General features: G+C 43.3%; 1 protein-coding gene across 1 annotated transcript; it reads left to right on the forward strand.

The window, feature by feature from the left end:
• Nucleotides 1–614: 614 nt before the first annotated feature.
• dhx37 (DEAH (Asp-Glu-Ala-His) box polypeptide 37) lies at nucleotides 615–13,606 on the forward strand. Its single transcript, XM_083979891.1, has 27 exons — nucleotides 615–698; nucleotides 895–1,010; nucleotides 1,699–1,868; nucleotides 2,312–2,424; nucleotides 2,513–2,888; nucleotides 2,971–3,119; nucleotides 3,695–3,787; nucleotides 3,886–3,982; nucleotides 5,118–5,231; nucleotides 5,351–5,567; nucleotides 6,229–6,327; nucleotides 6,416–6,486; nucleotides 6,571–6,706; nucleotides 6,802–6,878; nucleotides 6,965–7,197; nucleotides 8,264–8,375; nucleotides 8,458–8,564; nucleotides 8,744–8,932; nucleotides 9,635–9,759; nucleotides 10,048–10,164; nucleotides 10,241–10,413; nucleotides 10,495–10,609; nucleotides 11,458–11,595; nucleotides 11,675–11,769; nucleotides 12,861–12,934; nucleotides 13,043–13,140; nucleotides 13,241–13,606. Exons 2-27 carry the CDS (start codon nucleotides 908–910, stop codon nucleotides 13,315–13,317), a joined length of 3,468 nt encoding a protein of 1,155 aa, XP_083836017.1. The 5' UTR covers nucleotides 615–698; nucleotides 895–907; the 3' UTR covers nucleotides 13,318–13,606.
• The last annotated feature ends 10,762 nt before the right edge of the window (nucleotides 13,607–24,368 follow it).

A 24,368-nucleotide genomic window follows, 5' to 3' on the forward strand; every position in this document is an offset into this window, starting at 1 on the left:
TACCTTAGCTCGCCGTCATGCCCTGCTCAGAGAATCGCTCTGACCTGCCCAGTCCTCTTCATGTAGTGTGTTTGATTACGTGTGGGACGCTAGAGGGCGGCCACCAACTAGTGCTTAGTGTCTGTGCTCTGTCTTTCTTTCAATTCAATGAAACTTGCTGAAATGTTATAGGAATTGTGTGTGCCGCTGTAAAACCTCACCCAAAGGAACGGAGTAACGCAGCGTTTGGTAACGGGAACGGAGTTACTGATTTAAAAAAAACAACGCGTTACGTTATTAGTTACTGAAAAAAGTAACGGCGTTACGTAACGGCGTTACTAATAACGCGTTACTACCCAACACTGTTTATCAGTTTCATTGCATTATGAATTTAAATGAATAAACACATTGAAAATTGAAATGCACCTTTTTCAATAAAACACATTTTAAAAGGAAATATCAGTTCGTTTTTTTTTTTTCTTTTTTTATCTTTATTTGTGTTCAACAATGAACAAAGTACAACAGCAGTAAATATCAGCTGATGTGGCTCTTTCGCTCTGAGTCGTTGTTCTGGAGAGCGGAACCTTTCTTCGAGGACCACGTTTCGGGGGGGAACGATTTCCGCGGTGTACTGTGTTTACACGTGAAGCTGGTGTAGGGCTGAAACTCCCAACGTGTGGAGGTTTTCACTGCTGTTTGACCCAGTAAAAGAAGAAAAGGTTGGTGTTTTATAAAACTCATTACGGTTGAATCGGTTGTGTAAATGACGCCACGCACCGGAAAGCTTCCGGTAATTTCAAGCGAGTTGGCTCCTCGTTGCTCCGGCAAGGTGTCAGTGTTATTCATGGTGTTTTGAAGTCCTAACATGATATTTTGTCCTATCCGTGTTGATTCTTGATGTATGTATTTTACCAGACGACAGTTTAAAATGGGGAAACTGAGGAAGAGACACAACTGGAGGAGCCGGCAGCAGAGTGACAGTCCGCCGGCTGCTGAGGAGGACCAGCCGCAGGTGGTGGTGGAGCTGCAAGGTGAGACCGCATTCATCCATATGTATCAATACACTTCCAATTATTAGGACGACAGTGTTGTCTCAGTGTTGTTAGACATCCCAGGTCCAGATGTCAGCCCGTCTGAGAGCCACCTTTATGTCTGTGACTGCTGACTCCACATCTAGACCACATCAGACCGGGTCTAGATCTAGATCTAAAACCACTTATATCTGTCAAGGGTGGGCCAGAATAACAAGGAGTGTTTAGAGTCTTTTTTCCAAGACCTATATTTAAATATGTAGGCTAAATACAAAAAAGGGCATGTTCACTGATGTTGTCACCCAGTTCTGACCAGTGTTGTTACACCAGACCTGCTTTTTTCATTAATCTTCTATATCGCTTATCTTATATCTTGTTTTTAACTGGACCCAGAGTCTGTAATAAAAGTATCTATCTTATCCTCACTGGGGTCACAGGCACATGTGAAACTGAAAAGAATATACGGATTAGGATTTAGAAGATCCAATAATGAATGGAATATGTTTGATTTGGGGCCCTCCAGGTGTAACGACTAGACAAAAAGTCTATGTAGGAAAAAAATATTGCTTTGATGGATTAGTGCTGAGGGCCTTTCTGTTAAAGGGTGATTATTGTTCTTGTAGAGTAAGAATATGCAGTAGAGCCAGGTTTCCTTTGGTTCAAGCTCTGAACACTATGTGTTCATCAGGTGCAGACAGACTCAAAGGTGTGGATCAGAGCAATGCGCTGGTGCTCCCAGCCAGCAAAGCCAAGAAGAAGAAAGGCTCAGTGACGCCGGTTTCTACCAAAAGGCCCCTGACCAAGAAGCAGAGGAAAGAGCTGCAGAAAGTGCTGGAACGAAAGGAGAAGAAAGCTCAGGTGAGTGACAGGGCCACGCTGCAGATGGAAACTAGACCCTGCAGCTCCAGGAATAAATGTTTTCTCTAAGCAGACTGCACCTGCAATACAGTATAACACAACTATAACAAGAATTTAAAGGTTGATTATGGAGAATGAGCAGAATACCCATATCCATGGAGAATGTTGTTATGCAAAAAAAACTACATTTATTTACATGATGTAAAAATCAAAAATCGGAAAAATAACGGTGGTAAAGTGAGAAAAAAAAAAGATTGACCAGCACTGAAAACATCATTTTTGTACTGGTATAAGATGCTCAAACTGTCACTGAGTTATTATTCACTGTAACTCACAAGGTTATCAGATATGCTATAAAATGTTGAGTCTGCCAACAAGACCACATGGTCCAGTGTGATATAAGTATAGCACAATGCTCTTCTGTGTCCACCTGTCCCGTCCAGAGAGCAGACATCCTGACCAAACTGGCTGAGGTGCAGCTTCCAGAGTCTGAGCTGAAGCTGCTCTACACCACATCCAAACTGGGAACAGGAGACAAACTGTACCAGACTAAACAGTGAGTGCACAAATACACTGCATGGGGTCAGAGGAGGAGGTGAGGTGAAGACGGGCTCAGTGGTTTAATGTTTTTGTGTGATTTTCAGGATGTTGGATGAAACAAAAGACGGAGACTCGGGTCCAAAGATCAGCAGTGTCAGTGGAGCCTACAAAAGAAAATGGAAAGAGGAGGAGGAGGAGGATGAAGAGGAACAGAAGGCAGAGGAAAGTAGTGACCTGGACACGTCCTCTGATGAGGATAATGAGGAGGAGGAGGAGGAAGTGAAGAAGACGGGTGAAGCCAACGACGCCACCTCTCCCTGTCAGGAAACGGAGAACAAACAGGAAGTGAAGAAGGAAGAAGAGCAGAAAACCAAACAGGATGGACAGAGTGAGAAGAAGGTTTCAGATGAGGAGAGTTCAAAACAGAAGGCGTCGCAGCCGGCCGTCTTCATCCCTGTGGACAGGTTACCTGACATACAGGTGTGTGTCTCTCACGTTTGTTTAGAGTCCGAGTGTTTTTGGTTTGTGAGTGCTTCAAGTGTGTTTCTCTGTGCTGCTGCAGGAGGCGCGTCTGAAGCTGCCTGTGCTGGCAGAGGAGCAGGTCATCATGGAGGCGGTCAGAGAAAACCCCTGTGTGGTCATCTGTGGAGAGACAGGAAGTGGAAAGACCACTCAAGTCCCCCAGTTTCTGTACGAAGCCGGCTATGCCAGGTAGGTCCATCCTCGTCATCAGACGGTCCTTAAACGCCTCACTGAATGTTTTTATTCATTTATTGATTTTATTTAATTTTCTTATTTAATGGAAACAATCAATGACATACAAAATGTGACATACATTGACATACACACTGAATAAAAACAGACAAACAAAACAAAACCTGATGACACAAAACAAGCAGAACCAAAAGGAAAAAAAAAGAAAGAACTTTTTTATTATTTTTTTTTATCTTTCCCTTTTTCCTTTTCTGTCCTGTTTGGTTCTGAAAATTAGTCATATGACAATTAGATTTACAGTTACTACTCAATATACATTTACTCCTCTTCCATTTTTTGTTATGCAGTTCTATCTTGTCTTGATTTGTTGTGATCATTTTTTCTAAAAGAAATTGACTTCACACTTTATTTGAAAAAGAATCCAAATTCAAGTCTCTTTTTGATTGGGTCTTAAATATAAATATTTTCCCCAAAAGAATAATTGTGTTTACAGTCTGCGGGCATGGATGTTGACTTAGAAACGAGCTTCATGTTTGTGTGTGCTTGTGTCCTCTTCGTACCCGTTCCTGCAGCGGCAGCGGGATCATTGGCATCACAGAGCCGAGGAGAGTGGCGGCCGTCAGCATGTCCCACAGAGTGGCCAAAGAGATGAACCTGTCCACACGGTAACTACGCTCCGCTGGTCAGAGAACATGTACAGACTGTTAATGCTGCTCATGATAACATGTTGTAAATATTCATCTGTGGTGGATCCCGTGCTCAGGGTGGTGTCGTACCAGATTCGATACGAGGGGAATGTGACCGACGAGACCAAAATCAAGTTCATGACGGACGGTGTTTTACTGAAGGAGATCCAGAAGGTACAGTCCTGACCTGGGTCCAGTTAGAGCACAGTAAACATGACATTATCAGACCCACTCATGTTTCTCAGGTAACAACTGTTGCATTCAGGTCTAGATGAGGTTTATGGGATTTCCCAACATTTTCAAGCGCAAATTCCAGACAGTTTGCTTCATATTAGAACCAATGTGGTGCATTGTAGGGAGAAAAGTTAAGGCTGCACCCACAGTTTAATTGCAGTTATCTCAACTGTTTTTACCTCTTGATGGTGAAAGCGGGGTTAGATTGTTCAGTTTATTTTCATTCAACGTGTTAAAAATATGATGGAATGAAGTACGATACTCAGGTCCAACAGCGTACAGGATGAATCACATTTTAAAAGAGAAATAGAAAGAAAAAAATCTGAATAAAAGAAAAAAGAAATGAAGTCCAGACAGTACTCCTTTTCATTGTCCTGTGATAAATGATAAAAAGGTTACACATCCCTCATTTAGTTTTAAAAGATACCATATTTACATTTCATATTGAACCTACTTTAATGTTTTAAAGGGATAGTTCAACATTTTGGCAAATTGACCCATTGCCATAATCGCTATAGTCATAGCAGTAGGTTCGTTACCTTTAATTGACGGTGCAAGCTATTTTTAGAACAGCAGAGCAGAGCCATGAGCTGCTCAGAGCTATGCTACGGAGGCTAATGGGATTTCTTGGTTTCCCTCATCAAACTCATCAAATACACAATCCAACAACTCCAAAACGCTCTGGTGGACAAGTTGTGACCTGCACGTTCACCACGCTATGAGATAATAACAGAACGTTACGAGACAGAGTTGTTTTAGAGGTAAATGCAGAGACTGTTTGCTGAAAAACCTACTGCTATGACTATAAGGATTATGGCAATGGGCCTATTTGCCAAAACACTATCCCTATAAGTGTTTTGTGAAAGATTAAACAGTGTTGACAAGCTGCTGAGGCAGCGTTTGTTTGCAACCTTGTTATAGCTCATGAGATGAACTAGTTAAATAGAAGGATGAGATTGTCCCAAGCCACAACTGAAGTGTTTCTTCACACCAGTAATACGTAGATGTGTATGAAACACACAGTGCACTGAATGAGTGTGAGTGTTTGACTGCTTCTGTCTGTCCCGTCTCTAAGGATTTCCTGCTGCAGAGGTACAGCGTGATAATCATCGATGAAGCCCACGAGAGGAGCGTGTACACCGACATCCTCATTGGACTGTTGTCCCGTATTGTCCCTCTCAGAAACAAGGTCAGAGACACGGCTGCTGTGTGTGGTGTGACCGCTGACTCCCACAGTTGTGTTTTCATCAGTCTCTCTCTCTGTCTGCTGAGCCAGTAGTTTGACATCTGTCCCCCGTCCCTCTGCAGAAAGGCCTGCCCATGAAGCTGCTGGTCATGTCGGCTACTCTGCGGGTGGAAGACTTCACAGACAACCAGAAGCTGTTCCGGACGCCTCCGCCCGTCATCAAGGTGGACGCCCGCCAGTTCCCCGTCACTATCCATTTCAACAAACGCACCCCGCTGGACGATTACACCGGAGAGGCTTTTCACAAGACCTGCAAGATCCACCGGATGCTGCCTCCAGGTGCCCACACAGTCACATGTTACTAAACTGTTACTAAAAACTTGATACACCTTGATACAACTTGATATACCTTCTGAATATGGATACAGTATTACAAAATGAAGTATTACGTTATTTCAGTGTATCAATATTTTCTTACACCCCTAGTGGATGTGTTTGTTGCTATATTAGTATTACGATGTAGGGTTGCAACTAACGATTATTTTTTATTATCGATTAATCTGCCGATTATGTAAATGACTACCTACTCGATTAGTTGTTTGACATTTTTCAACATATTTTTAAATTTTATTGACCAATCAGAGTTTCCCAAACCACATGATGACGTCCTGAAAGGTCTTGTTTTGTCCACAAACCAAAGAGAGACTCAGTTTATTGTCATAAAGGAACAAAAAAACAGAAATATTCACATTTAAGAAGCTGGAATCAGAATCTTGACTTTTTTTCTGAAAAAACTATTCCAGCCGATTATTAGATTATCTGAATAGTTGACAGTTAATTTAATAATCGATTATTGTTCGATTAATCGATGAATTGTTGCAGCTCTAGTAGGATGCATGAAGAACACACACACACACACACACACACACACACACACACACACACACACACACACACACACACACACACTACTGCCCTGACACCATGTCTGTGTCTGCAGGTGGGATCCTGGTGTTTCTGACCGGTCAGGCAGAGGTTCACAATCTGTGCAGGAGGCTGAGGAAAGCTTTCCCCTTCAGGAAGGGAAACACAACCACTGGTGAGTGGAACGCACAGCTGTGTGTCTCTCTGCAGTCTGACACGTCTCCACACAGAGGTTTTGTATATTGACTTGTTTTCATGCTCAGGTGACGGAGAAGCAGCGGACAGCTCCGAGGCCATGAGGAAGTTTAAAAAGGCCAAACACAAGAAGACTGTTGTGAGTCCACTGTAGTGTGTTAATGTGTTGCTGTTCAGATTCTTTCCTGTGCGCACATGTTGAAGAGATGACCTCTGTCTCCAGTCTCTGCCCAGGATCGACCTGGATAACTACTCGGCCCTGCCGGTCGACGAGGGCGACGAGGACAGGGAGGCGGGGATCGGAGACGAGGAGGACGAAGGCTCTGACGTCGACATCGGAGACGATCCCAGCAACGAAGGCGAGCTGCTCCACATCCAAAATTCTTCAGGTTCCGTCGCATGTTGAGTCGAGCGTTCTCTCACATTGTGCTGCTGCTGTGTTTCATCTCTGTAGAGGAGAAGGCCGACCCGTCCATCCCTCTCTACGTCCTCCCACTGTACTCGCTGTTGGCCCCGGAGCAGCAGGCGAAGGTCAGATCACATCCACAAGTCATGCTGCAGGAGAAGACCTGGGGTTTGAGCGTTAGTCAGATAATGTGTGTGTTTCTGGAGCGCAGGTGTTCAGGCCCCCTCCTCCCGGGACTCGCCTGTGTGTCATCGCCACCAACGTGGCCGAGACGTCCCTGACCATCCCCGGCATCAAGTACGTGGTGGACTGCGGTCGGGTGAAGAAACGTTTCTACGACCGGGTGACGGGAGTGTCGTCCTTCAAAGTCTCGTGGACCTCGCAGGCCTCCGCCAATCAGAGGGCCGGTAGGGCGGGACGAACGGAGCCGGGACACTGCTACAGGTCGGGACTCGAATCTGTGTCACAGCGCAATTACACCTGTGTTCTTAGCTCAGGGATGATTCTCCTTTTTTACATACCTGCAAACTAGTCACCTTTCGACGGAATCGTGCAGAACCAAGGAGTTTTTCAAAAAGCGGAGGGGAGTGATAGGTTCACACCAAAAGCGTCTTTAAAGGCTATTCTTACAGCAGGAGAGAATAACTGAGAGAGCCTGAATGGACACATCTGCACAGCTTGAAAGTCCTGCCCTCTTGGCTGCCGGCCACTAGAGCTGTTAAAGGAATAGTTCACCAAAAAATGAAATTCAGTCATTAGTGACTCCCCTCATGCTGATGAATACTCCAGAGTAGTTTTTTATTCCTCAAAGTGCATCTGGAGACCCTGGAGGCCGGTTCGTAGTCCAACGAAAACTGTATTTGAGACTAATAGGGGCCGACACAAAAATGTCCATAAAACTACACAAAAACCCTGTAATATTCCTCCATGCTTGCATTGCAATGTTCGCTGCTGCTGACGCTCCTGTTGACGCCAGCGTCCATGGTAAATGAATTACTTTCGGCCGTCAGGACGCTCCCGACAGTTTTGGTGTCAACAAATCTGAGTGTGTATCTTATGGCTGCATTCATAATGCCACACACAGTGAAGTCGGCTGGACTCATTTTGAACCAGACTGCGGTGTTGAATGTCTCAGGAAATGTAAAATTAAATGAAATGAAACTTTTTTAAATCTTAACTCAGCTGATATCTCTGAGCACAGTGGCACAAAACATTAAACCTGACATGAAACAAGTAAAAAACACAACACAATGTCAGAAAATAGTTATAGTTGGTTATAATTTCTTAGAGCACAAGGTGATATCTTGAAATGTCATGTTTTGTGATGAACGGTCAAAAATCCAAAAACATTTGCACAAAGAAATTCTAGTGTCAAAACGCTCCAAATAGTGTAATTTGCATCTTAAAATCACAAAACCTCCTACCCCCCTACTTTGGTTTCGGACCTTGTCACCCTTTTCACCCTCAGGAGTTTGCAGGTCTGTTTTTAAGTGTCTGTGTGTTTGTGCAGGTTGTACTCGTCTGCAGTGTTTGGAGACTTCAGTCTGTTCTCGGAGGCAGAGATCACTCGCAGGCCTGTGGAGGACCTGGTTCTACAGATGAAGGACCTCAACATAGATAAGGTCGGTACAACGTGACCAGCAGCAGCTTCTGGGTGAACTGCTGCCGTGTTAATATAAAGCTTCATATTTTCTGTTTGTGCAGGTGGTCAACTTCCCCTTCCCCACGTCTCCCTCCGCCGAGGCTCTTGTTGCAGCCGAGCAGCTGTTGATCTCTCTGGGAGCCCTGAAGGAGCCGCTCTGCACCGGGAGGTAACTTCAGCTCTTGGGTTACATCGGTTCTTACACACAGCTCAGTTATAGAGCTTATAATTCTTCATCAGCCCAGTGAGAATAACAGAAATGTGTCAGATATTCCTGGGGCCGACCTTCATTGCTGCCTCTGTAAATGCTCTCAGCTAATAAGACTTTGACTTTTTTTTCATAATCAGGGCGAAGGAGTTGGAGCGGGCCAGGCTGAGCTGTCCCATCAGCCCCCTGGGCAGAGCGATGGCTTCATTCCCTGTGGCGCCACGTTACGCTAAAATGTTAGCTCTGGGGAAGCAGCAGGACTGCCTGCCGTACGTCATCGCCGTGGTAGCAGCCATGACTGTCCGGGAGATCTTCGAAGACCTCGACAGGTGAAGATAAATGCTGTCTCTGTTGATATTTGTTTATAGATGAATATGAAGTTGTTCTTCACTGTATGAAGCAGGTATCAGAGCAGAGTTTATGTATTTGCAACATGGAAACCCTTGAGTTTTTCTTTCCCGTCCCATGAAAAGGTGATGAGAACCAATTCTTCCAGCAGCCACTTGGTGGAGGTAGAGATGCTGTCATTGGTCAAATAACACATGGTGTACATCAATCTGAAAAGAGAAGCTCTGGACTGACAGGAAGTAGATAGGGAGTACACCTCAGACTTATAATATAAGTTTTCTAAGACTTTATTATAGTTAATGTGTTGAGAGAAGGATTGATGGAGACCCTCAAGTATTTAAACAGGAATACACCAGAATACTCTGGAAAAGACCGCAAATATGTTGCAGAGATGCAAGAATGATCAAGAGAGATTTTTGATAAAGATTAATTATATTATAACATTGGTTATATTAATATATTATTTTAACTAATTTTGCATAATGCAACCTGACAGCGAGCTCCATTAACCATAGCCTTACTTATGTACTTGGTAAGTAATGCCAGATTTTTTATTTTGAAATTGTGGACTTATATTCATCTTGAAATACAAATAACTTGTTTCTATATTAATGTAGATTCATGTAAATTCATTCTGCTGCCACACATGATGGAAACACAACCACATCTTCTTCTCTCCTCAGACCTGCAGGTGATGAAGATGAGAGCTCCAAGCTCACCCAGCGTCGAGCCCGGCTCACCCAGATGAGGAGGTTGTGGGCTGGGCAAGGAGCCTCACTCCTGCTGGGGGACCTCATGGTCATGCTGGGTACGTTTACAGATTTGACTGAACAGCACTGAACCATAAAACTCTATATTGTATCTGATCTGACTCTAATGCAGGTTATACACAGACTATGTGTTAAATTACATTAGGAGGCTGTTAATTTAAATACATTAACTGAAAAGCATTGATTCAGGCACATAAAGGTCTATTATCATATTTTATTTCACAGGGGTTTAACAGTAAGATGCATCAGCAAAAACTTAGTGATGTATTATATATTGTATTATGTGAAGAGGGGTTTACAGTATTTCTGTATATATGTGTCTGCAGGTGCAGTGGGTGCTTGCGAATTCGCCGGCTGTACCCCCAAGTTCTGTGAGGACAACGGCCTCAGGTATAAAGCCATGGTGGAGATCAGGAGGCTCCGAGGACAGCTTACCAACGCAGGTAGGAAACACAGAAACGCCGACACACACCTGCTGCAGCAACGCAACAGAACATCACACCTGTTCTCTCCTCCCAGTGAACGCAGTGTGTCCGGAGGTGGGAGTGTTTGTAGACCCCAAGATGACGCCACCGACGGAGCACCAGGTGGTTTGCCTCCGGCAGATCGTTTTGGCCGGACTCGGGGACCACCTCGCACGGCGCGTTCAGGCAGAAGAAGTACTGGGCCCAAAGTGGAAGAACGGATACAAGGTGAGTGGGAGGAGAAGAGAAGAGACTTGACTGTCTGTGGCTCTGCTTCACCTCCTCACCTCTGTCTGCCTGTGTTCACAGACGCCTCTCATGGACGAGCCCGTGTTCATTCATCCCTCATCCGCACTGTTCAAAACGCTGCCAGAGTTTGTGGTCTACCAGGAGATCATGGAGACCACCAAGATGTACATGAGAGGTAAAAGATCCCAACAAGTGTCTGACCTTATCATTGCAACAGTTGCAGGCTGGTGGCAGACCTGCAGACACTCCTGATTTACCCGAGAGTCTCCCGGTTTTTAACCCTTTCTGCTGCCCTGCTCCTGATTGGTCATTTCTCCCGCTGTTCTCCCGATTTCATAGTGATATGATCAGTGTTGGGCATGTTACTTTAAAAAAGTAATTAGTTATAGTTACTAGTTACTTTCCCCAAAATGTAACAGAGTTAGTAACTGAAATACTACATTAGCCGTGTGTCCACTGCAGAAGTTCCTGGTAAAAGGAGACAGGACCCATGTCTCTTATGGCGACATGCGACAGTTTCGATCATCGTGCGGTCGTTGTGCAGCATTTTTTTTTTTTACTGCTCTTGTTTTTTTCTGGCAGTATAGACGCTTTCTAAAATAAAAAAAGATGGGATTGCCGTCTTGATCGTCATGTAATCCCGCGATTGCGTATTTATCACACTTTTTTTTACTAGGCCTACTGCTACTCTCGTCTTTTACTGACTTATTCTCTCTTTTTTCTGGCCATCTTGCATTTTTAGTAATGTTTGATTTTTAAAATGCCGCTTATTTCAGGGTTTTCTCTTAGCGGGAGGGGTGAGTGTGAGCGAGTGAGTAAGCGCTGTAAACTAGAATCTGAACACTGGATATCACGGTATTCCCCCAATTTTACACACTGGACCTTTAATTTGTAGGGGGGGGGGGGTTATATGTTGTGAGTAGACCCGTCAAACCGTGACCCCAGAAAATCCCCCTCTTTTTCACAGCCCACTGTTGGCAGGTATATGTGATGGTATTTGCTCTTCCCTCCTGTGTGTGTCAGGTGTGTCAGCGGTGGAAGCAGAGTGGGTCCCCCAGCTTCTGCCCCAGTACTGTCATTTCGGCCCCCCTCTGGAGTCACCCTCACCGTGGTTCTGCTCCACCACCGGCTCCGTCAGATGTCACCGTTCGAGCACCTTCTGTAAGTTGTCCACAGCCGAGCACCAGCACTGTGTTCCTGCTGAACCACGCGTGTTTGACTCCTGTGTGTTCTCCTGCAGTCCGTGTGGCCTGGCAGCTCCCAGCGGTGGAGATGGAGTATCCCGGCGGCCTGGAGCGCTACAAACTGTTGGCCAAGTTTCTTCTGGAGGGAGAGGTACAGTACTGCAGCGCCTGACACCAACACTGGAACCATATCGTTCTGTCCAATCCAACCACTGCTAGAGCTCAGAATCACAGCATCATAACATCATCATCATCTGGCCTTAGACCCTCACATCCACTAAGGGAAAACTCCCAAGAAAACCCTTAAAGGGGAACTATGCAAGTCCAGTCTCGTCTCCTCTGTGTTGCTAACCCTCCTCTCCTCCATGTGCATTTGTTTTCAACAAAGCCCACGAGAAATCAATCCATGGAGCGGTGGATAATGTTATTCATCATATATGATATTACGATGTGTATATTTGTGTAGTCTTATCCTGTCATAAACAAGAGATTACGCGTTACGGTGCAGCAGAGACGAGAGCTGGGACACCGGGTCGGAGGCCCAAGGTTGGTTTTCAGCCAAGAGACCCTAGGTGGAAGGCAGAGAGCCTAGATTCTCCCTGGAACAAGTTACAAGTCACAAGTCATTTATTTAACCAGCACTAGGACTCCAAAGCTGTTTAAAGCATCTCCAAAGAACTATCATTATGTATTGTTTTTGGCGACCCCTGTGGACAAAAGCAGTAGTGTTTTGCCGGAATGAAGACTACATTTCCCATGAGCTCTAGTGCATATTGTCATTTCATTTCATTTCATTTATTTGTTTATTTGTAACGGGACTCTGCATATTCATGAACATACAATATGTAAATATGCCAGATTTAGCTCTAAAGCTAATTTCCATCTTAAAGATGTTTATCTGGCCCGTGCTTGCCGTCTCCGGTCTGAGTGCCGTAAATCGTTTCATCCGGTGTACCGACCCGACCACTGCCTCCCAAAGGTGTAGAGTTACACTATTTAGAAATAGCTTATCTTCCCACCAATGGCTTATGCATATCCAGTTACAAGTTCTTTATAGTGGCTTTAATTTAGGTAAAAATCCTGCATAGTTCCTCTTTAACAGGGAATAAAGAAGAGAAAGCTCAGGGTGAGAGACAGAGGAGACAGGACAGACAGACATGCAGTAGATGTTGTATGCAGACCAGAAAACAGTTTACAGGAACACAGGTATTTTGTAGTGATGTGTCTTTGTCTGCTTTACAGGTTTGTCCTAAATTAAAGAAACACAGTGCTCACCTTCTCTCAAACCCCTCCATCATGATGAAAACATGGGCAAAGTAAGTTGGTACACACAGACACACACTATTTCCCATTTTTCTCCATGTAGCAGATGAAGTTGTCTCACAGAGGGACTTGTCTCCACTGTTGTGTCTCTGCTGCTTCAGGCTGCAGCCCAGGACGGAGGCGGTGCTGGGGCAGCTGGTGTCACAGAGAGTGGACAGCAGAGAAACCCTCCTCTCCGTCTGGAACACTGACCAGAAATGTGAGCATTTAAAGTTCTTGGTATCACCTGTGTGAGTGTGATCTGATGAGACTTTGTGCCAGGTAGTAATGTTGTTTTCTCACGTCTCCCCCTCCTACAGTTCTGCTGTCTGCATACTGTCAGTGGATTCCTGAATCCATGCATCAAGATGTTGCCAAAAGTTGGCCTCCTGTATGAAGACATGATGGACTTCAGTGACCACGCTCACATCGACCTGCAGATGGAGACAACCTCTTTCTCCCTCAGGCTCTGCCACTGTTTTTAAAATGTTCTCTCAAAGAGAAACCACCACACATCATGGCCTTTTCACCGTTTTGTATTTTATACACACTGTATCTATGAATTGTACAGTTTTGTCAGAAAAATGATATTTAGACTTTAGAGCTCTGTAGTGACTTTTACCCGATGATCAGTGCTGCTGTCAGTTATATGTGTGATTTGGTCTTCATAAGACTTATTAAAACTGCCTGGCTCTGACAACAGCTGCTGTGGGTTTCCTTCTTTATGTTACATATGGTTGAAAAAAGCTCAAATTTACGTATCCAGTCATTTTAGTGTTGGAACACTGATGATCCTATTAAAGGTCTGTGGACATAAAATATCTTCCTTGGCTTTGTGGAAGCCAAACCCTTGACAACAATTTAATCTGAAGTACTGGATTGTTCCTTACCAGTTTTTCAGTTTTAACAGCTCTCTCTTGACCATTACCAGCCAATTTCTAAAGTGCCTTTTATTTCTAAAATCGGAGAAAATTGTCTCAGTGCTGCTTTTTTCAATGGAACAACAATATCTTTGAAATTTTTCAATTGGCACAGACATCAAGCTCAAACATCACAATACTGAGACAGTCTGTTTGATAAATGCTGACACCAGCTTGAGCTCCATCCTTGTGCAGCTTGATGTACATAAGTGAGCTTTTAGTACAATAGACCAGCATTCTTTCAGACAGACTGAGGAGCCGGCCTTGCTCTTGACTCGTTTTCATCATTCTTATCTATCAGCAGGTTTTGTGTTCCTATTTAATTGATGTCGATCAACTCACTACAACTCAGCTCCAACAAAACTGAAGTTATCATCATTGGTCTCCAGCAAGTCACTGAACATACACAGCTGTTTTCACTGGTCACCTGTCACAATTTGTTAAGACTTTTGCAAGAAGCGTTGTGTTTGACAGCAGCTTGTCCTTCAAGAGTCACATCACCAAGCTACACAATCCCCCTAGAAATATTACAAAAATGAGTCTGATTTTAAATTTGATGATCTGATCTGATTGTACCTGCTCTTATCTCCTCAGGCCTTGCTCACTGTAACAGTGTCAGCCAGAAAACACAGTCATGTCTATAGACTGTACTACCCAGACCCCAGCTGCTAGACTGTTAATCAGGACTAAACTGCATGATCACATCACTTCTGTTCTAGCGTATTGTTAAAGAAATTGATTGAATTCATATTTATCTAAACACCAAATGAATACCAAAACAAATACTTTGTATGTGTAAACATACTGTACCTAGCAATAAACCTGATTCTGATATTTTTCACAATCTCAATTGTAAAGCATTTTGTAACTGTGTTCAGAAAAGTGCTATATAGATAATGTTTCATCATATTCATGAGCCCAATAGCTCTTTTCCTGTCTTTTGGTCCCCAAACAGTTCAACTTGACCATGACTGTAATCAGTACTGTTTGATGTGACAATGAAAAATCATACCCAGCGTTATCTCAAGATGCTTCACAGGTACGGCCTGAGAATAATTTGTCGAGAAACCCAACAGTTCTGAGCACAGGGGGAGGAAAAAACCTCCAGGAAGAAACCAGAGCTCAGGGTGGGTGGACCATGATGCATCATGGGAGTCCTCCCAGCAGAGAGGACAGTTGAAGCCTGATCTGAAATGTAGAGAGGATGTCTGCCTCTAGAACCCCGACTGTGAGCTGAGGGAGGAGCCTCCAACTCTACAGCTTCTCTATGTTCTAAATACGATTGAAAGGATTAGGGCAGATTCACGCTGACTGGTCTGTCAGACACTTTTAAGAGGAGCACGGGGTGTCGTTTAGCTCAGTTGGTAGAGCAGGCGTCCTGGCTGCAGCCGGCCCTGTATCCAATCCCAATTTAGGTGGCCCTTTGCTGCATGTCATTCCCCTTCTCTCTGCCTCTCATTTCCTGTGTCTCTCTCTCTGTGCTATTGGTTAAAGGTGAAAAAATATACAAAATATACCTTAAGAACAATGAGGGAGGGACATCACTGAAGCTTCAGTGCAGTAGAGAAGCTTGGTGTAAGCACTAAACATTACTATACAATAACTGTAAGGAGTCCATACTCTACTACTAATACTCATATACTACTTAAACTGGTTCATCTGAACTTCTAATGGCTACTTTAGTGGTTGTCATGTGACCATGGCAAACGGAGCCATGTTCAGCTGACAGATGAGATGAGAATGAGATGAGATTAGAGGAGACGGTCCTTCTGCAGTGTCACAGTAGCAAAACAGACAGAGTACACACCAAATACTAAACATTAAAAGATAAATTACAAATAAACAATATAATATAGAAATAAACAGTATTTGTACACACAGACATTAAATGTGTAAAAAAAAAAGAGGAAATTGCACAGTTGGTGTGTGTTAATCGTCTTTAGTGTGTGTGGTGTGTGTGGTCTGCTGCAGTCTGGCAGCAGCTCAGAGGACAGACCTGTGGTATCTGTCTGTCTCAGACCAGCTCCCTCTTATATCTAATGTTTGCACAAGGTGAATGAGTTCAGGGAAGTGATGTCATCATCACAGACGTATCGGACCGCGCTGCACTGATTCCAGGTTGTGTCACTTCCATCCCGTTGCAGCAACCTGAGTTTGCGAGAATCTGGTTTGGTCATGAAACACTGAGTGAGGAAACTCATCACGGTTTGCTATCACTGTTGCCAAAGTCGGTTACTGCATCACAGGACTGACTGACGCAGAAACGACGAACCTCATGATCAAACAATCATCAAAACATCGCCTTGATAATGCAGTGCTGTCAATCTTGTGCATATCTATTGTGCTTATCTATTGAGAAGTATCAGTGTGGTGGTCTATGGTTCTGTTCGTTTTGTTTTGTCGTTTCATTTGTTTTGTTTTTGTTTTTATACTTAACTCATTCATTAAAAAAAAAAAAAAAACTGAGGGAGTACATTTCTGGCCTTGATGGCTCCCTGATAGTGAATGGATCGCTCCCTTTCTGTATTATTTGTGTGTTAAACTTCAATAAAAATGTTCATTACAAAAAAAACAACATCTCCCAGACAACCAAGAAACACCAAACCTCTGTAATCAAGTGGGAGCTGGGACTCCTGTCTGTGTAGATGATCTTTTCTATATTTGCAATTAACTGAACAGACATCGTTTGGAGCAGATTCTTCCAAGACATCAGAAAGACTTCATCTCTTCATCTCCTGATGTGTCCAGATGATCTTCAACAACTCAGAAGGTGTGAACCTGATTCTCAGCTCTACATCACTTTTCTTCAACACTGTGAAATCCCCTCAATGACCCCCCTGTCAACTGTTTTTAATCTCTGGTCAGGGGCCCAATAAATCAATGTCCCCTCAACGTGTCAGCTCAGGTGACAACCAGGGCAGGAGATCTGGGGAGAGCAGAGGCAAAATAGGGGGAAAGTCAGCTTGGGAAATCAGACCTGGAGTGTGCGAAGGCTGCAGTGAAGCTGGGGTCTGCGCCCCCCCCCCCCCCCTCCCAGGTGTTTGTTGGCTGCCTGTCAACCAGCAGCCACTGGAAACAAAAACAGTCAGAAGAATGTGCTTTTTATATAATGTGATCACTGTCATGGCTGACTAACTTCAATGACTTGGTGAGCTGCAGGCTCCACTTGACCCCCTCGCTCCCACTCCCCCCTCCCCCCTCACCCTGTTCTGTTTCATGAGCTGTCAAAGTTTCATTGCTTCATTTGGGGAGAGCCATGGTCGAGTCTGAGGTCAGATTCACTGCACCTCAACACCACACCACCTCCACACGCTCTGTTTGGTGACTTTGTTGTCTGGTTGTGATATCCATGAATTTTTGGAGGTGAAGCCTCTGGGAGAAAACTGAAGGGTGGGGTTGATTTTCTTGGCTGTTAAAGGGGAATTGCCGTTTTTACAATCTGGACCTTATTTAATTTTCTAGCATCAAATACGATCATTTACTCACCCAGATAACTTTGGTGTCATTACAAGTCGTTCTGACAAAATTAGATCCAGCCGAGAGCCGCATATATCCATATAATGCGAGTACACCTGCAGCCTCTAAATAACACATTATCCGCCGCGAAACTCGTTCATTTCACCAATATTTTGTTATGATAGGCTAGTGCTATTCCCCTCTGAGTCCGGGGTTAGCTGTTATCAACATCCAGGGTCTGTAGGTTGACCTACTGACCTCTGACCTGGATGATGTCATCTCCGACCGCTGCGCAGCACGGCTTGTTGCTACCGCTAATGGAATCGGTCAGTAACAAGATCTGATGGAGGCAGGCTGGGCCGTATACAGGGAGGGCAAGACAGCGTAATGGAAGTAGTGGATGGTAGACCGGTTCATGAGCTGGGAGTGCAGGCCAGTTCAACAGCAGGGGAAAGGAGGTGATGTGGTTGGTGCAGAGGGATGGAGCTCTGGAGAGAGATCTATGTGGAAACACAGAGAGAGTGCGAGACACCAAGGCCAAACTACAAAGTACATTATGTCTCCATCGCCTTTTGGATTATTACAGAGAAAAAAAACAGTGACAAACAGCTGACAGCTTTTGCTCAGTAGCATCATCTTCACTGATGAAAACTGAATACAATCAGCAACTGGTAGTTGACAACAGGTTGTATAGAGTGAAAGTCTTAACACAACAAGGCTGTAAAGGTGGAGTAGATGAGCTTTCATGTCACCATGACAACGTTTTACATCCCCAACAACCTCTCATTGAGACACTTGTTGGAGAAAAGAAAGAAATCAGAACTATTTATTGATGTATTTTCTAGGAATAAAAACATCTCTGTTTTGTGTTAAGCACATTATTATCTCACCAGAAACACACAAACTGATTTCCTTGTTTTACGACTATCGATGAAGTCAATAGCACAGTTAAAACTGGAGGCAGTAGGGCTGATTTGGGGGTACGCCTGAAGCGCTGATCGCTGGTTTAACTCCCGACCAAGGCGATACCTTTGTGCATGTCTTAGTCTCCCTCCCTGCTTTCCTGTCTCTGTACCCCGTCCTATCAAATAAAGACAAAAAATGCTCCAAAAAATATCTTTAAAATAAAAAGACAATGAAGTTGAATATCTAGAAATACAGAGGGTGTATATATAGCCTAACTTGTAACACAATCAGGGATTTTGGCCCCATAACCAGTCACACTAGCCTCCCCACTCCCACTCCACCACCACCACAGGCCACATCAGCCCTGAAAATTCAACGCAGTGCAGACATACAGTGAGATGCATTGTTTGTACCTTTTTTTATTTGTTTTATTTGTTAGGATCCCCATTAGCTGCGCTCTAGAACGCCGCTAGTCTTCCTGGGGTCCACAGTTAAAACCAATACATTTAAACATAAATCTGCAATCACAACATAAAGACAAGTCAACAAAATCTTACATTAAATCTGTACCATCAGATTATCATCCACATCAAAGAACCTGTGTAAGACAACTCCGATGTACAGCAGTTATAAAATAAAATAAAATAAAATAAAATAAAATAAAATAAAAAGAATAGAATAAGAGGGTAAAACGAATGAAGATGACAACAAGAGATTCTATTACGCTACATAAGACCCTTTATGTGTATGTGTGTGTGCATGTGTATGTGTGCGTATGTTACTTTACAGATATGAAATTCCAAGATATTTTTTTATTTGCTTTTTGAATGTTAGTTTGTGTGTGAGTTTAGTTATTGGCAGTGGTAAGGAGTTCCATGCTTTCATTGATCTGTATTCTATTGTGTGCTTCAGAAAGTTGGTGTTTGGTTTAGGAAGCATGAAGCGGCCTTGTGTTGCCTGTCTGGTGGCATATGTATATGAATCATGATTGTGTTTTAACTGATTGTATTGATATAAAGTTATGTGAAATGTGCTGCAGGCCTCTTTTTATTTTTATTTTTATAGATAAATGCATTCAATTTATACTTAATAACTTAGAACACATACAACTGAACCGCTGCAGCTGTGTAATTTATAGTATATTTGATTTATACCTTTTCACACCAACTAGGAAATAAACAGCTGTACAAGTGGGGAAAAAAAGAAATGGAAAGACCTGATGGTGGCGCCAGAGGAAAGGGTCAGTTGTCACCAAACATGTGGACAAATCATGTGTGTTTGAATTCTTATCATTGGAGAGCATTTAATTTATCTTTTGTTATAAATTGTATTCCCATGAATCCTCACTTATTGTCATCCTGTCTTTTCATCTCTTTCTTTTTGGTATTGGAAGCAAATTTTTCTTCATGAAGCTGAGACATGATGATCCACCACAAGCTCCTCCTCCTCCACCAGCTGCTCTCACCTATAGTTTGGGACAGAACCAACACATATTTGTTAAGTTTGTATACTGTAATGAAAATATTCTCTCAATGATTATAACCGCACACAAACACACATACAGCCCAATCATCAGCCTGATCCCACCTTTAGCTGTGTCCCTTTAGTAAAGTCCAAAATCTGAAGCCAGCATGTTGAAGAAGTGAGGATGAGCCAATTGCCCTTAATTTGATCAACACACACACACACACACACACACACACACACACACACACACACACACACACACACACACACACACACACACACACACACACACACACACACACACACACACACACACACACACACACACACACACACACACACACACACACACCTACACACACACAACCACACAAAGTGCCTCTCCAGCTCTAATAGGTTCTCACAGAGACAGAGGGAGAAGGTACACGTCCACACGGAGCAGAGCAGCAGCGAGCCTTTATTAAGTACAGCACGGCTCTGACTGACAGTGGATGGCAGATGGAGCAAAATCCCAATTATTGGTGGAATGAAGCAGCAGCTCCTGGTCTCAGTGAGGTGGATGGAGCCTTGTTAGGTGTTGAGCTGCTGCAGAAGGAACTCCTCCTCTGGGAGCTTTCCTCTCACATCTGTCTGGGAGCCTTGTTACCCTGTCAGCCTCTGTCGTCCACACAGCCCCTCTAAGTGAACAGGCATGAACGAAAGCAGTTAGCCAACATTACAGTACGTTCATTACTTAACACACGTTGGGCGGAGTGGTTGTACTTCCTGTGTCTCTTTGTTTATTTTACATGTGCTCAGGTGTGTGTGGCCTGCTGTTCTGCACCGTGCTGTAATTGCAACACTTAGACAGCCTGTAGGTCAGTTTCTATTACAGCAATCAATTGGGGCTGTGATTCTAACTGTGAGAGGAAATCACACCAAGCTATTTGAGACTGCGTATAAGCACATAACAACCAAGTCTTTCACAGAGGAACTATTTTGAGTTAATGTAGAACTTTTCATCAAGATTTTCAAAGATGTGTGTCTTTGGCATAGAAATACAGTCAGACCTGGAGTTTAAGTGAGCCCAGAACACACACAGGCCCAGGGTGAGTCTTTTAGTTTCTGAAACACTGCTGAGTTTCTATGATGTAGCGCTCCTGGGCCACGAGGAAGTTTGATTTCAACATCACATTGTTTGTTACACAATTGTACAGGTGAGTAGTCCTCCTGACCAGGGGCGGGTCTTCCATGGTGGCACCCTGGTTGGCCACCCTGTGTGCCCCCCCAATGGTCATTGACTTGTGGTAATGTCACTATGAAAGCTCTTTTTTTTATTTTATTTTTTTTAATGAAAGCTCCTAACCACACCTATGTTCTCTGTGCAGAACTATAAGCACTAACCTCTGACTATTAAAGGCTCAACCTTGTACAGCAAACATCCCAGTGTTCTGTCTAGTAAATAAAGAAAATGGTGTAAGATTGTTATTGTTCTCAATTTTACCATTTGAGTCATGCTTGATCTGGTTATTCTGTATACATTGACTGTTACACAAAACACTGAGATGTTTATTGTATAGAGCTGAGCTCTAACTACTGGGTAAGAGTATAAGTAAGAAATTATTATGTTATTCTTACTCTGCTTTTTGTTTATAACATAGAGTTGATATTTGATTCATTATAATCTTAGTGTTGACAATGACAACAGAAAATGAAAAGGTCATAGGCATTAATGCTGCCAATGAAAGCAAGATGAAGACATACTGTAAACAGTCTGTAACTGTACAATATAAATATTGAAGAGAACGATCAGTGGCAGCCTTCATTTTTGTTACTTTTGGGTGGCCCCCCAGATTCACTGTTGTTATCCCCTGTGCCCCCCACCAGAAAATACTCCGGACCCGCCCCAGCTCCTGACCAGTTGGACCTGAAGTGAAGCTGTAACACTATTTGAGGTTGTGATACTTTAATCTGAGCAGGTCAAGGTAGAAGCTTTTTGGGGCTTTAGAGGATATGGCTATTTCCTGGGGCCAGTATGTTTCACTGTTAACTCCAACTCCAATTCTCAAATTTTTGCCTGGTAGGCCTACTGTATATAAGATCTAACTGTACATGGTTTTGCCCCACCTCCACTATAAGACTCTTTCCGCTCAGTAGAGTGAGTCAATAATAGTCAATCCTTTCACAGTACTATAGCTTTGGGCAGCTTGGTCTGTAAGAGCAACAACTCAGTGGAACGCGTTGCCAGATGACATCACAAACTGCAGCTTGATCTCCAGTTTTAAAATGAAACTTAAAGCAGAAGTAAGCGATCCGGTCGTTTTGGCTAACTTCTTGTCAACCGATGGCGTTAGCAGTCCCCGCCCTCGTCATGGATCTATTGGTCCTCGTCCCGACGTCACCACATTCACGTGCATCCCTTGGCTGCACACACAGCCCTTCATGCCGTTCTCTCTCCTCATTGGATAAAGGTTGTAGGATACAAGGAAAGTTTTCTTCTCGGCTTACAGCAGAGCAGAGTGACTGACAGACCCATGTTTCGGACCAAACACTCTATGTAAGTGATTGCTGTCGGAAGATAGAACTATTTAAGACTTATATTAACACAAACATTCTGCTAACATCTGCTTTACATTATTTCTTATTGCTTATGTTTGAAGTCTGACAGAGTCTTACATATATGTGCTATATTGTTTTTTATGTGTTCGATAGTTCAGTGGAGTGGTGTTAGGATCACATGATGAATGTCAGTTGTGCTCTCTCTCTCTTCTTGCTCCTTCAGCTGCTAAATGCACTCTTTTTTTGAATAATATATTAAGCTGAGGCTTTGTTTTTTGCTCATCAGTGATGGAGACATTCAGTCTGATGTTTGTTAGTACACCTTGACGTTGTCACCTGTGGGTGCAGGTACAGATGTAGCAGAGAACATCTGACCACACCCAGCACAGAGGCCTTGAAGCCTTCGACCAGAGGCGGTCAGTGAATCACCCCGACTCAGCTTCATCACCAATCACTGTGTATCCAGAGTTAATTAACTCTCCATGACCGTCGTTATTCTGCCCTCTGGTCCCATAAAACAAACCACTGCAGTTTGTTAATACCTGTTGTCTGCATTAGCCTCAGCTCCAGCAAGAGGCAGAGACAGAGTCTTGATTAAGACGAGTGTTTGCCTGCTGTCATTGTGCTGCTCTTTGTGTTGTGGAGTAGCAGCAACCATGACTGGGGTTTATTTGTCAGGCAAAGCAGAGCCACAGCTGTGTTTGTGAGGCTGTCTGCACTGTAGCTGCAGAAACATTCATCATTACCAGGCTCCAGTTGCCTCTTTGTGTGTTTTTCACTTATTTGCATATTAAATGTTCCATATCCTCCAGTCCAGTGGACATAGGCTGGCAGGTGCACACGAAAGTGCTTACGCTCAAACAATCACTTATATCAGGTGTTGTGGCGAGAGCTCCTCTTCAGATTTGTAATGCAAAGTAGGAAATAAAAATGTTAAATCCACTGATACAACTTTAATTTTGACTAGACGACACACTTTCATTTGCGGCCTACAGTTCACTCAGAGAGTCTTTACATCCTTTCACTTTTGTTACATTTTGTTATGTTGTAGTTCTTTCTAAGTCTTAACTCAATTCTAAAATGAAGACAAGAAAAAGTTTAAATAACAGATTTAACACAAGTATTCAGACAATAACTGTAAACTCATCTCAATTTGAAATTAACCATCATTACATTAGTCCTGAAAGTGCTTTAGAAAAAGTCAGTCTCAATCATATTCCTCTCCACTGTTTTGGATCATTCCTAGGAAGCCCATTCAAACCAAGCAGCAACCTGAAGTCAACTCTGAAGAACTGAGAACCAGAGAAAGTTCAAATGTCTGAAATAAAAGGGTTTTGTCTCTACAGCTAAATTCTTACTTTGTGACAACAGTACAGGGGTGAGTCAGTGACAGGTGTGTGACTATTTTGTCACAAACCAACAAGGACGGAAGTTTCAGCTCCACCCATGGGAGTTAGGGGTGGAATCAGACTCTGAGCAGCTCGCTCTTAGCATCAAGAAAGCTCTGCAGAAACCTGTGGGTGATGTCATTGTGCCACGTCCATCTTTATTTACAAGCATGGTCAAAACAAAAATGACATAAAACCTTTTCAGAAGTTTTCTCACTGTGAGTTGCTAACTGTAAGGGAAGAGGCAGACTGGGACTGACTAGTTAAGCATGCTAACCTCAATAGAAGGAAAAGTGGGACAGTGACAGAGACAACCATTAGCAGTTGTCTGAATGAACATCTTCAATGAAGCATTGAAGATGTTCATAGTTTTTGTAAACACTGAACTGAATGAATCAGTTCACAAATGATGAACATGAACATGAGTTGCATTAACACTGGTGAGAGTGAACACCGCTCACCTTCTATAGCACACATGATATCTCTCCATAGACATGGTCCAGCATCAACAGTATGTTGCTGCAGTACAGACAGAACAGACACATCTGCTGCCACTGTAAACAGTTCGTTTTATGATGGAAAAAACACACATTTTTATACAAATTGTGCCACAGGGGTGTTTCCATACAGTATACCTTAACTGCACCTGTTTTTTTAAACTCTCAGCACAATATGACACATTGTCTAGTGATAGAATATACTCTCAACATTGTTTTGTGTGAGTTTTAAATGTAACTTATGTCTGTGATCAATGGTAATGGAGGTAAAGGGAG

The sequence above is a fragment of the Trachurus trachurus genome, assembly GCF_905171665.1.
Source record: "Trachurus trachurus genome assembly, chromosome: 9".
NCBI classification, from domain to species: Eukaryota; Metazoa; Chordata; class Actinopteri; order Carangiformes; family Carangidae; genus Trachurus; species Trachurus trachurus.